Consider the following 12,919-nt stretch of genomic DNA (forward strand, 5'->3'; position numbering starts at 1 on the left):
TAGCACACACACAGAGGTCAGAGGACAACATGTGGGAGACGGTTCTCTCCTTCCCCCATGTGAGTTCCAGAGACTGAACTCAGGTCCCAGGCCTGGCAGTGTCTTTACCCAGTGGACCATCTGCCCAGCCCAGCCCTGGTCTCATGAAATCATTATCTCTGATTCTCCGCCCAAGTCTACCTGGAGGTTCTAGGCTAAGAACAAAGCACATAATATTTTTAAAATTTTTTATTATTTTATGTGTATGGGTGCTTCGTCTGTATACCACGTGTATGCCTAATGCCCACTGAGGCCAGAAGAGGGCCTCAAAACCCCTGGATCTGGAGTTACAGATGGTCCTGAGCTGTCACATGGGTACTAGGCACTGATCCTGGATCCTCTGTGTGGTCATCCAGGGCTGTTAACCACGAAGCTGTTTCTCCAGTCCTGAGAGCACATACTTTTGCTATATTCCCGGCCTTCATATCTTAATAGTTATCTTGTTTCTATACAGTGCTCTTATTTCTACATAAAAAAAAAAAATGGCCCCAACAGAAATCAGGAAACCTTAACATTTGAGAAGATTGCATTTAGGCAAGAAATTAAATATAGGTGGAAAGAGAATACTGACTGCACAAAGTTGTACTCTGACCTTCACATGGACACGGTGACACGCACACCGACACAGAAACATCATGTATGTATGTACAATAATAAAATAATAAAAATAAAAATTTTAAATTGTTTTAAACTGTAATAAGTTTGGAGAGCTGGCTCAGAGGTTAAGAGAGTATAGTATTGGGGTTGGGGATTTAGCTCAGTGGTAGAGCGCTTGCCTAGGAAGCGCAAGGCCCTGGGTTTGGTCCCCAGCTCTGGAAAAAAAAAAAAAGAGAGAGTATAGTATTCTTCAGAGGACTACCGTTTAGTTCTCAGAATCCTTACTCAATGTTTGAGGCTAGACTGGGCTACCTAAAACTCTGTCTAAAAACAAAGACACCCAATCTAAAAACCCAACAACATAAAATTCTCACCTGTAATCTGTAAGCCTGGTAAAACTTAAGTTTAAACCAGTTCTTCTTGAAAGGTAATTTGACCATTCTCTTACATTATAAATACCAATAATACTCTTTTAGCAGCAATTTGAATGACAATTTAACTTACAGGAACAAATGCATAAGAGAATTTGTTGCATCCTTACAGCAAAATCAATGCAAGTGTTCATCGCAAACTGAGCAGGGAACTAAGCAACATCTACATAATGGAGCAGTGTAAAAGGCATCACAGAATCTAACGGTTTAAAGGGAAAGCCATGTGTGGGCGGTAAAACCAAGACCCTGGGAAGGGCAGCATACAGCAAGTACGGGCAACAAGGAACAGTGCATACCAGAAAGGCAGGTCGAGAGCTGCTCATCATCCACTGGAGACGCTGTCTGGCCACTCTTGCCACCTGCCACTTGGTTTTCTACTTTGAGTTCACTGCACACCAAGGGAGCATCCAGTGGACTCTTACAGTAAGGGTGGTCCAGCAGCTTCGAACTAAGAATGTTCTGCTTGAGAGACCCATCCTCCTCCATCTGGAAGTTCTCGTTCTGAGCGGGTTCCTCAGACACAGGACCATCTACACTACTCACAGATTCGTCTGCTCCAGACACTGACAGCTTCACTCCGTCACTGCTGACAGCACTTGTCCCGCTTTCCTGACCCAGAGTCATAAGAGCTCTTTCAGTTCCCGGAGTGAAGTTGTCACTAGAAGGATGTTCCATCAAAGGGATTTCATGAATTTGCTCTGTACACTCCCACTTAGGAGAAGAGGATGACTGGTCCCAAGTGTATGTGGTACTGCCATTCTGCTGGTCAGGGAATGCTGCATCTAAACCATGCTCCTTGTCCAAGGCAGGACTTTCTTTAGTGTGGCCATCAGGCACATGACAGTTTTTTCCCTTCACCACAGCACTACTGTCCATGTCTGGAAAGTATGGCTGACACCGACAAGGGTCTTTAGGTTCTAGGGAAGGGACTAGGCTGCAATCGCCACCCTCAGTGTTGTTATCCCTAAGGTTCTCTTGATGGTCCCCAGTGACCTTCTGCACCCAGCTTCGCTGGGCTTTTCTTAGCTTGCAAACTCTGCTTTTCGTTCTGAAGTGCTGGGATCTGAAAATCCTATACCGAAATCTAATCATGGATAGTTTCTCATACATCATAAGAGACACTTTGACTCTTCGATGTTGGTTAGGTTGGAACTTTTTTGGAATCAGGGGTCTCCTGTTCCTGTGGTGCTCTAGCCCTTGGTAGCAGCCATAACAAACTCGTTTTCTATGTTTGTTCAAAACCACAGTCTTGCCACTGTCACTTGGACTTTGTCTCTCCCCATTGAACTTCATGGGAAAGTCTGAGGCTTGTGGGTCCGTGCTAGGTTTGTGACCATTGGCCTTACCTAAAACAGTGTTTGCCGACAAGCCAGTAACTGCCTTCAGAAGGCTCTTCTCTCTGTAGCATTCACGGCCCAAGTTCTTTGCTGAAGAAAGTAATTTATCTGCTTGGAGTTTCAGGAGACTCCTGGAGGAGGAAATGAAGTGCTTAGTGTCCTTTCTTTTCACTTTGGCATACAAAGAACTAACATTTTGAGTGGCCACTCCAGACTTGGTCTTTGAACAAAGTGGTACATCCTGGGTCCATGTTTTCTGGATGTGAAGACCCCTCTTATTACACTGGAAATGCTTCGACTGCCGATGCCAAACAACTGGCCTTCCCAGCTTAGCTTTCAGAAAGCACAAGTTTTGGGGAAAATAGAGTTTCTTAAAGCCTCCAAATCCCGCATTCCATTTCTCAGAAAAGGCTAAGTGAATTCCTTTCTTCCATAGAATTTTCTTCTGTTTTTTCATTTTTCTGATGCATAATGAGAATTGGATGTAACTATAAAAGAAAACAAAATGTAAAGAAAATTTAAATTTCAATGTAAGTATAATGTCATAAAGATATATAGCAGTTAAGATCAAAACACAAAAGAGAAACTGTGCACTTCAATTTATTCTGTCAGCCTTAAGGAAATCCTACCTGACTGAGGTACCCACTGCAAGATCCGGGAAGAAGGAAGGCATAAGCATTTAACAAGACCTCATTTTCTTGATACCTGGTTCTGGTGGAGATGTTTCTAGACCATTTCTGGCAAGATATGGTCACACAGGCCTCTAATCCCAGCATTCGGGAAGCTAAGGCTGGGTAGACCTCAGTCTCTGAGTTCCAGACCAGCCTGCTCTACATAGTAAGTACCAAGTCAGCCAGACACCTTGACTTCTGCAGTATGCAATTTTTGTTTTGGGGATTTTTTTTGTCTGCACATAAATACACTTCACCTGCATGTATACAGGGTCACCACTTTCCGTGTCTGCTGCCTGTGGAGGTCAGAGGAGGACTCTGGGTTCCTGGAACTGTCATTAAGAACAGTTGTGAGCTACCATGTGGATGCTAGAACTGAACGCAGGTCCTCTGCAAAAGCAATAAGTTAACTGCTGAGCCGTCTCCTTAATCCACGGTACCAGTTTCTAACAGAACACACAAGGCAAAAATAATCAGAAAAGAATTTCTGGGTTCAGTACTTGAGCTACCCTGGCAGCCATAGAATTGCTAGCACTGACTCGGTGTTCTCAATTGTAAAGGGAAAGATAGTAAAGAAGAGGACCAAACACCGCTTCAGACGGAGTCCATAGCTACTAATTTGGTCCACACAGTCATCACCCTCAAGGAGACCAGGCTCCACTTTTACAGTCAGAGTCTAAGTGTCTATAAAGGAACAGGACTTCATCAGGTGCTCTCATAGAAGGACTGCGGACAAACACAAGTGCACACAGAATTTCAGGAATAGCTGACAGGGGTAAAAGATGAGGGGAATGAGTAAGCTGTATGGTCAACACCAGCCCAGCAAGCACAGGCCCTATGTTCAATACTCAGACCTGGTGGAGCTGGAGACAGACTATTTGCCCAGCACGCATGAAGACTTGGATTCAATCCCCAATATAAAACCAATCATGAAGGCACGCACGCACACACACACCCCTCAACACCAACACTCAGAGAATGAAGACGAAAGATCAGAAGTTCAAGGCCTGTGGGCAGGGGTCATCAACAGTCTTCCATAGATATGAACCACTCAAGCCACAACCTACCAGGCCAGATGTGTCCACAGGAGCAATAAGGACACAAAAGTTATGAGGATACCAGACAATTCCCCGTGAGATTTGAGGCGTGTCCCCAAGAGAAGGGCATAGACCTGGACAAACCCCATGACTGGGGAGGTGACAGGCCCTACAAGTAGCCAGACTTGGGGGTATACACCTTTAACCTTAGCAGAGACTGGAGATCTCAAGAGCTCAAATTGCTAATTAGCTCAAGGCCAGCCTGGTCTACATTGCAAGTTCCAGGTCACCAAGGCTACATAGTGAGACCTTGTTTCAAAAAATAAAAAGCAACTGAATGAGTACCACTTAGCAGGTCAAAGAGGTAAAACCTAAGGCCATGAAGCAATAAGCTACAGGATGTGCGAAAGGCCCTAAATTAGAAGTAACAAATACCTCTGAAGGTTAGGAATATGGATGGTGCTGAGAAAGGAAGGTTACATAGTGAGACCCGTCCCTCTCCCCCACCCCACCCTACCCCCCACAAAAAAGGATTAACTACCAAGAATCACCAGACCTGAGGAAGGAAAGTAAACCAAAACAATGTTAAGGAAAACGCAAAATCCACAGACAGAAGGAGAGGCAATGTAAGCAGAGCAACAGAGCTACAATCCCAGGAATGCAAGTGGCCACCCAAAACTACGAGATGGGAAGAACAGCTTCTCCCAAAGAACCTGCAAAGAGAACACAGCCCTGCAGACAAAGAGAACATGGCCCTACAGACACCCTATTTTGACTCAGTAAGACTATGGCAAAAAACGGAGCAAAATATTTTTTATTTTTATTTGTTTAAAGGAACAACCAAGGGCTGGAGAAATGGCTCAGCACGTAACAGCACTTGCTGTTCTTCTAGAGAACTCAAATGTGGTTTCTAGCACCCATGTCTAACAGCTTACAACTGCTATAACATAAGCTCTAGAGGAAGCGACACCTCTTTCTCTGCTGACACCTGCACTCATGTGCACACAGCCATACACACAAACATAAATATTTCTTAAATGAACAATCAAGACTGGCGAGATGGCTCAGCAGCTAAAGCACTTGCTCTTCTTGCAGAGAACCCAGGTTCAGTTCCCAGGACCCACTTGGCAGCCTGCAACCAAGCTCCAGGAAACCCAAGGCTCTTTTCTGGACTCTGCACGCACTGGGCATGTATGTAGTGCACATACACACATGCTGGCAAAAAACCTCACTTAGAATAAAAATAAATATATTTTTTAAAAGAAAAATCATCTCTGAGTTTGAGGCCAGCCTGGTCTACAGTCTACGGAGTAATCGTGTCTAGAAGAACAAAACACAACAACAAAAAAATTCTACCTGAAAAGGCACCTCAGGCACCAAGGAAGAGCCTAATTTAGTTCCACCCAACACCAACAGGTACAAAGTGGGCTGTCCTTGGGCAGAAGGCAACTATACTATCATCTAGTTCTAGCTGCATACAGATGAGTCTCAGGCAGGCCAACTGTGGAGCCATTCCAAGTTGGAACCCCATTGGCTAGCCCACTGAGCCCCTGCATTAACTTCAGAATGTGAAATGTCTTGTCTCAAAAGACTAAGCATTGCACTGGTTCCTTCTATCAACTAACACACACACACACACACGAGAGAGAGAGAGACCGAGACCGAGACCGAGACCGAGACCGAGACCGAGACCGAGACCGAGACCGAGACCGAGACCAAGACCACCATAAAGATTAGAAGATTCAAAACACAACTTGGTGCTGGAGAGATGGCTCAGCAGTTAGAGCACTGACTGCTCTTCCAGAGGTCCTGAGTTCAATTCTCAGCAACCACATGGTGGCTCACAACCATCTGGAATGGGATCCGATGCCCTCTTCTGGCCTGTCTGAAGAGAGTAACATTGTACTAACATAAATAAAATAAAACTTAAAAAATGACTTAAAAAAAAAGAAAACACGGGGTTGGGGATTTAGCTCAGCGGTAGAGCACTTGCCTAGCAAGCTCAAGGCCCTGAGTTCAGTCCCCAGCTCCGGAAAAACAAACAAACAAACAAACAAACAAACAAAAAAAGAAAACACAACAATTGCATCAATGAAAACTTTATAAAAAGCTTAACAAGTCATAATATATAAAATGTTCATATTCCTAATACATAAAGAACTCTTAAATAAGAAAGAAAGGACAAACCAGGCAATGGCCTTTAATCCCAGTGCTTGGGAGGCAGAGGGCAGTTGGGACTTCAGTGTTCCAGACCGCCCTGGGCTACAGAGTAAGTTCCAGGGCAGCTAGGGCTGCACAGAAAAACACTATTTCAACAAACAATCAAATAAACAAACCCAACAAACAAAAAAAGACAAAAGGCTTGATAACCTAATGAGGAAAATCCATAAGGAGGCAACTCACAAATATTTCCAAATAACCCTTAAACATTAAAAAAAAAAAAAAAAAGTTCAGCTTCACTCCCCCCACCAGGGCTTCTTTCTGTAGCCCTATCATGGAACTCACTTTGTAGACCAGGCTAACCTGGAATTCACAAAGATTCACCTACATCTGCCTCCCAACTGCTGGGATCCAAGGTGAGTGTACCACAGCCAGCTCAGCTTCACCCTTAACAAAAGAGGCCAGCGATCTGGGGCTATGCTCAAAGACAGTGTTACTTCGCATGTGTCAACCTCCTAGGTGTCACAGCACTGCCAAAGAAAAGAAACGCTGTAGCACATCCTCAGAAGTTAAGTTACTTTCTTAACAGCAGAGCAGCACCAGCCAAAAGTTACTTTCTGTTTTGAAGGTATCACTCTGTAGTCCAAACCTACCTCAAATTAAAAATCCTCCCGCCTCTGCCACCCAACTGAAAAAGGCATTTTCATACTCTGCTGATAGAATTCCAAACTGATGTAATCATTTTGGAAGAGAATTGAGAAGATTTTTATAAAAGCCACAAAATTATTTATCCTTAATCTGGCAGCCCCACTTTAAGTAATTTAAACTGGAGACACAGCGGTGATAATGATGAAAAGGCTCTGTTGAAACATTGTTTATAATAGCAAATACCCAACCAATGCCCACGGGCAAAAGCAGGCTGAATAAACTACTTATCTGTGTGATGAATGAAGCTTCACTGGAGCAAGGATTCTCTAGCACTCAGCACACAGTGATTTACAGAATGGAGCCTTAGAGGAAGAGAGCAAAGTTCACAGGTGGGGAGGAGGCAGAAATGAGGAGGGGAGGGACACTATCTGAATGTCCTTTCCCTACTGGTCTGGCTTTAGGTCCAAGCTAATGCTTCATACTTAAGTGAACCTGGCCTGCTTGCTTTCTTTTCCTTTTTGCAGTACTGGAGAATTAAACTGGAACCAGTGCTCAGCGAGTACTCTGCTGATGGGCTACATCTCTTAGCCTCTGAATCTCAAAAATAACGAACAGCAATTACACATTAAAAGCAGAAAATTGACAGTTTTAGAAAACAATATTCTGACTACATGCTCAAGAGCTAAAGACAAAGACTACACACAGGTATTATACAATGCATACAAAATTGGCTTTTTCATAGAAGTAGGAGTCAATTTGGTATTATCAGTATTCTAAAATTGAGTAAATAAGTAAAATGTGTGGGGGTAATTAAAGCTAGACTTTCCACCACTAGCAAAACAATGAATCGTGAAATGCTGCTGCTACTGCTGCTGTTGCTGTTGATGGAGGAGGAGGAGGAGGGGGGGGGAGGAGGAGGAGGAGGAGGAGGAGGAGGAGGGACGGAACTGAGGCACCACTATGAACTCAGTGTTTAATAGAGATAAGGAAGTATACATACACTTACATATTTTTGACTGTCAATGAAACAATACAATTCCAATAAAAAGTGAACATCCTAACAACCAGATCTTGGTTTCTAAATGTAGCTGTCTACTGAGAGAAATAGCTAAACTCAGCATGGTGACTCAAGCTTGAAGTCCCAGCGCTCTGGAGGCTGAGACAGGAGCATAGGAAGTCAATGTCATCCCTAGTTCTATAGCCCATTGGAAGGCCAACCTGAACTACAGGAGACTGTCTTAGAAACAAAACAAAACAAAAACCTAGAACTGGGCAGAGAAAAGAAAAGAAAAGATAAACCTAAAAATCACTGTGGTGCCAGAATATACACTGGAACCTGAAAATAATGTCATGTCAAAAAGATGTGAAATCTCACGATGCACAAAAATCCACTGAGCAACCAAATATTTGATGGTTAGAATCCAAGCATATAACAAATACCCTGTGTGGGTGTGTGTGTGAGAGAGAGAGAGTCTCACTATATAGCCTTGGCTTGCATAGAATTTCCTATGTAGACCACAGTGACCTCAAACTCATAGAGATTAGCTTGTTTCTGCCTCTGGAGCACTGGGATTAAAGGAATGTATCACTATGCCCAGTATAATTTTGAAGGGTAGAAAAACAGGTAGAAGGGACATCTTCCTTACATATAATTTCAAATAAAAGAATATACAGAATGAGTGAAAGAAATAGAAAAAAATAAGAATCACAACTCTTCTTTGGTTTATTTTGTTTTTGGTTGTGAGCCTAGCCTTTAACGGCTGAGCCATCTCTCCAGCCCACAACTCTTCTTAAAAGTAACAGATGCACGGGGTTGGGGATTTAGCTCAGTGGAAGAGGCCTTGCCTAGGAAGCCAAAGGCCCTGGGTTCGGTCCCCCAAAAAAAAAAAAAAAAAAAAAAAAAAAAAAAAAACAAAAAGTAACAGATGCGGCTGGAGAGATGGCTCAGTGGTTAAGAGCACTGATTGCTCTTCCAGAGGTCCTGAGTTCAAATCCCAGTGGCCACATGGTGCTCACAACCATCTGTAATGAGATCTGATGCCCTCTTCCGATGTGTCTAAAGACAGATACAGTGTACTTATAAATAATAAATAAGTAAATCTTAAAAAAAAAAAGTAACAGATGCAGCCAGATGAGGCCACAGTCCTGAAATCCAGTGGGCAGGAGGCTGGGGCAGGACTATCACTAAGTAGCCAGACTCTAAGGGGAAAAGCAAGGGGAGGGGATGTCTAGGAGATTGCTCAGTGGGAGAAATGTTGGCTGCACAAACATTAAGACCTGATTGTGTGTCCCAGGACTCACATAAAAGCCCAGCCCAGCAATACATTTCTATAATCCCAGGGCCAGGTAGGGATAAAAGACAGACTCCTAGGGCTTGATGGTCAACCAGCCAAATGGGTGAGTTCCAAGTTTAATGAGACCCTGCCTCAGTAAACAGAATGGAGAATTCCCATTACACACTTCCGCACAGGCAAGGGTGCCCCTCCACACACAAGTGGAAATTAGAAAACAATGGAGAGGTGTCTTTGAAACTCTGAGGGAAAACTATTTTCAACAAGAGAATTTTAGGCCCTCCTGAAAACTAGTGAGAACAGAAAAAGGGTTTCAGAGAGGTGATTTATCAAAGCACGTACTTCCCATAAACCCTTCGGAGAGCCACGAGACAAGAAGTACCACGACAAAATGAGGAAGGAAATCAGGAAGACATGGGACCAGGCTCAGCATTGGCCTGGCATGTGCAATGCTAGTGTTCACTCCACAGCACTTGAAGATGGTAATAAAAGGAGAGGTGGGGAGAAAGGCAAAGGAAACGAACACAAAAGGCAGGCAGGGGCCCTGCTCCTAACAGAAACTAAAGTGGGCATGCTCGGGGATGGCTCAGTGGCTAAGCACCTGGTCGGCACACACATGGTAACTCACAACCATTCGTAACATCCAGGGGACCCATCACCCTCTCCTGATCTCCACAGGCACCAGACAAGCATGTGGAACACAGACAGACAGGCAAAATATGCATGCACTTTTTTTTCCCCTAAAAAAAAAAAAAAAAAAAAAAAAAAGATGCACAAACTGGATATGTGATCCTGGCATTTGCAAGGCCAAGACAGGGGGAATCACTTCGAGTTCAAGGCCAGCCTAAGCTACAAAGCAAACTGTCAGCCTGAGCCACACAAGAAATGTCTTAGAAGCAGAGTATGGGATTCTGAGATTAGGTGCAAAGACTCCTAAATGGGACGAGATGTAAGTCGGGCATCTTCCAGGCAGATGCTTTTCTAAAGGCCTAGCACACAATTACCATCTCATGAGAGAAACTGCTAAGTTACTCTTCTCACACCAGTGCTTTATCGATAAGCACAAAGCATCTGAGGGCCTAGGTTTCTTGGATGCTGCACACTCAAAGCACAGATTGCAGTTAAGTTCCAACCACACAGGATTCTGAGCTCCCTCCTGGCAGCCCTCTCCATACCAAGCTTATTCTGGACAAAAGGCAAAAGCATAATTAGGAATGCGCCGTGTGTCCTGGATATTCTTAAATGGCGTTTTAACTAGATCCTCAAAGAATTTCATTCAGTATTTCAACTAATTTGTATTGGTATAAGAACATGCCTACGTCCAGGCGGGGAACTAAAAACAATACCAAATGGCAGGCTAGACCTTCAACTCAGCTTCTCGGGACTCTTAAGTACAAACTCCCATGACCTTTCTGCATCCCACTTCTCCCAATAGAATGGCCCACAGTGGGTTAATGAACCTCATCATGGGGTTAATACTACCCAGTACAGACAGAATAAAAAAAAAGTAGCTTCCCACCATCCTGAAGCCCAAGGGTACCATGCACAAGCAGGTTGGGAAGGAACCAAAGCATGGAGCAAGCAGAGCTGTCGGGTCAACTCAAACCCCTACACTTCCGACTCCGCAGGAGCTGGGAGGCTGACAACGATCTTCAGGCAAGGCTTTCCCCGACTTCGAAAGGAACGGCCCGGGGAAGAGAGGTTTCTGGCGGTCTGGATTTCGAGGTTTGTACTGCAAAGGAAGGAAGAGGGCCGCGGTCCCGGGAGACCAGCGCCCACTAGGCGGCCTGCATGCGGGCCTCGGGCGGCGCTGAGCTGGCGCGGGGAAGGGCTGGTCAGCAGCCCTGCGGACGTCTCCTGGCCTGGGCTGTCCTGCTACCGCTTACCTACTTTCTTTGCTCCCGGCACCTAATCTTCTGCCTGGACGAACGCTGCAGCGTCTGGGACCGCTGCCTCGCCCTCGCCCTCGCCCACGCCCACGCCCGGAGAAGCCAGGCCAGCGACCGGGGCTCCGGCCTGCTTTCGGCCGGCGAGGCGGCCCAGCTTCCTCCCAGCAGCAACGCGACACCGGCGCCTGCCTTTCGCGTCACCTCCTTCCTTGCCCTTCCGCCAGAAGCTCCGCCCACCCCTTGTGCGAAGGGCGTGACTAGGGCGTTAACCTCTAGACTCTGTGTGCACTCTTGCTCCTAAAATCCTGGCTCTGCAAGGGCAGGTATTGGGAAAACTGCAATCTTGAGAGGCCCAGGAGCCACAAAGCAGGTTTCCTAATTCCGGTCATCAGCTCTCCTCAAGCTTTTACCGTCAGAAAGGCTAACCACAGCTGATGTACAATCCACTGAGCCCTCACATTCCTGCTCTGGACTACAGTATAAGGACAGGCCTAGGCTTTCCCACTTCACTTTCCCATTTGATCTTACCCGTTGGTCATGTAATTTGCTTCTTTAACATTTCCCCCAGGAGGGTAGAGCCTTCCTCTCGATCGTAACTGGCCTACCCGAACTCAAGAAGTTTTCTCTTTCTGGTAGGGCATTTCAGCATCCATCCTGTGAGCCATTTGTTGAAAGATAGGGTCTCACTATGCAGCACTTGACTAGCCTCAAACTTGGATCCTCCTGCCTCAGCCTCCTGAGCTAATGGTGTGTACCACAGGTAACTGATACAACTCAATAAAACAGTTACAGAAATCTTTCTAGAATAAGCACTCCCAACACCAATGAGAGAGGAAAAGGAGCGGCCCCCGGTGAAGGTAAGCCAGGACAGCTCCTGAAAGGTTTTGATCCCAGGTCCAGTTTGTATATTTACTCACTTTATACTCTAAAACCACAGGCTAGCAAGCGAGATGTGGCAGTGAACAGGTTGTTAGGGGAAACGACCCATTTTTTCCTAGGTGGTTCTGTTTCAGGTACACGTGAAATCAGGCCTGGCAAATAAATAGGCAGTATAAACAGAACTTTAAAGTCACTAAATCAACAAACTGGTATCTAATAATTGGATTTTTACTTTACTGTACTTCACAACTACTTTTCACTTTCAAGTGGGGCGTGTTAGCATATAGTAATCCCATAGGAAGAGGCTGAACTAGGAGGACTGCCATGGATTTGATGTCAGCCTGGTCTGCCCAGTGAGATTAATGTGATGATTAATTTCAATTGTGAACTTGATTGGATTAAGAAACACCTAAAAAGGAGTGGTGTCACCTACTTTTAATCCCAGCACTCAGGAGGAGGCAGAGACAGATGGATCTCTAAGTTCTAGGCCAGTCTAGTCTACATAGTGAGTTCCTGGCCAGCCTGGAAGATATTTTCAAAAGAATCCTAAGAGAAAGTTTCCCAGAGTTAAGAACAACTAGATGCTTCCAGGCACTTGTGAGGCAGAAGCAGGCAGATCTCTGAGTTCAAAGTCAGCCTGGTCTACAGAGTGAGTTCTAGGACTGCTAGGGCTACACAGAGAAGTCCTGTCTTGAAAACAAAATAAACAAGCAAACAGAGAAGGAAAGAAAGGAAGAAAGAAAAGAAAAGGAACAAGATGCTGATCAGATACAGGAGGTGTTTAGTACACCAAACAGACAAGAACAGAATAGAGCTTCCCTTCATCGTATTACAATTAACACGTTAACTATACTGAACAAAGAAAGAATATTGGAGTGGCAAGAGAAAAACACCAATTTACAAGTAAAGCCCTGCTCATCGGAATAATACAGGAGTATTT

At 44.8% G+C, this 12,919-nt stretch overlaps 1 protein-coding gene across 3 annotated transcripts in view; it reads right to left on the minus strand.

Annotated features, from left to right (window-relative positions):
- The window catches only part of Senp5 (SUMO specific peptidase 5), a 32,420-nt gene extending 21,145 nt beyond the window's left edge, over positions 1-11,275 (minus strand). Inside the window, exons 1-2 of one of the 3 annotated variants that reach the window (XM_032900092.1) lie at positions 11,102-11,275; positions 1,364-2,892 (exon numbers count right to left, since the gene is read on the minus strand). In XM_032900092.1, coding sequence (XP_032755983.1) covers positions 1,364-2,861 — 1,498 coding nt within the window. In that variant the 5' untranslated portion in view covers positions 2,862-2,892; positions 11,102-11,275. Of the gene's footprint in view, positions 1-1,363; positions 2,893-11,097 lie in introns of those variants that run through there. The other 2 variants (XM_032900090.1, XM_032900091.1) reach the window with 2 other exon arrangements.
- Between the last annotated feature and the right edge of the window lie 1,644 nt (positions 11,276-12,919).

The sequence above is a fragment of the Rattus rattus genome, chromosome 4 (genome assembly GCF_011064425.1).
Source record: "Rattus rattus isolate New Zealand chromosome 4, Rrattus_CSIRO_v1, whole genome shotgun sequence".
Classification (NCBI taxonomy): domain Eukaryota; kingdom Metazoa; phylum Chordata; class Mammalia; order Rodentia; family Muridae; genus Rattus; species Rattus rattus.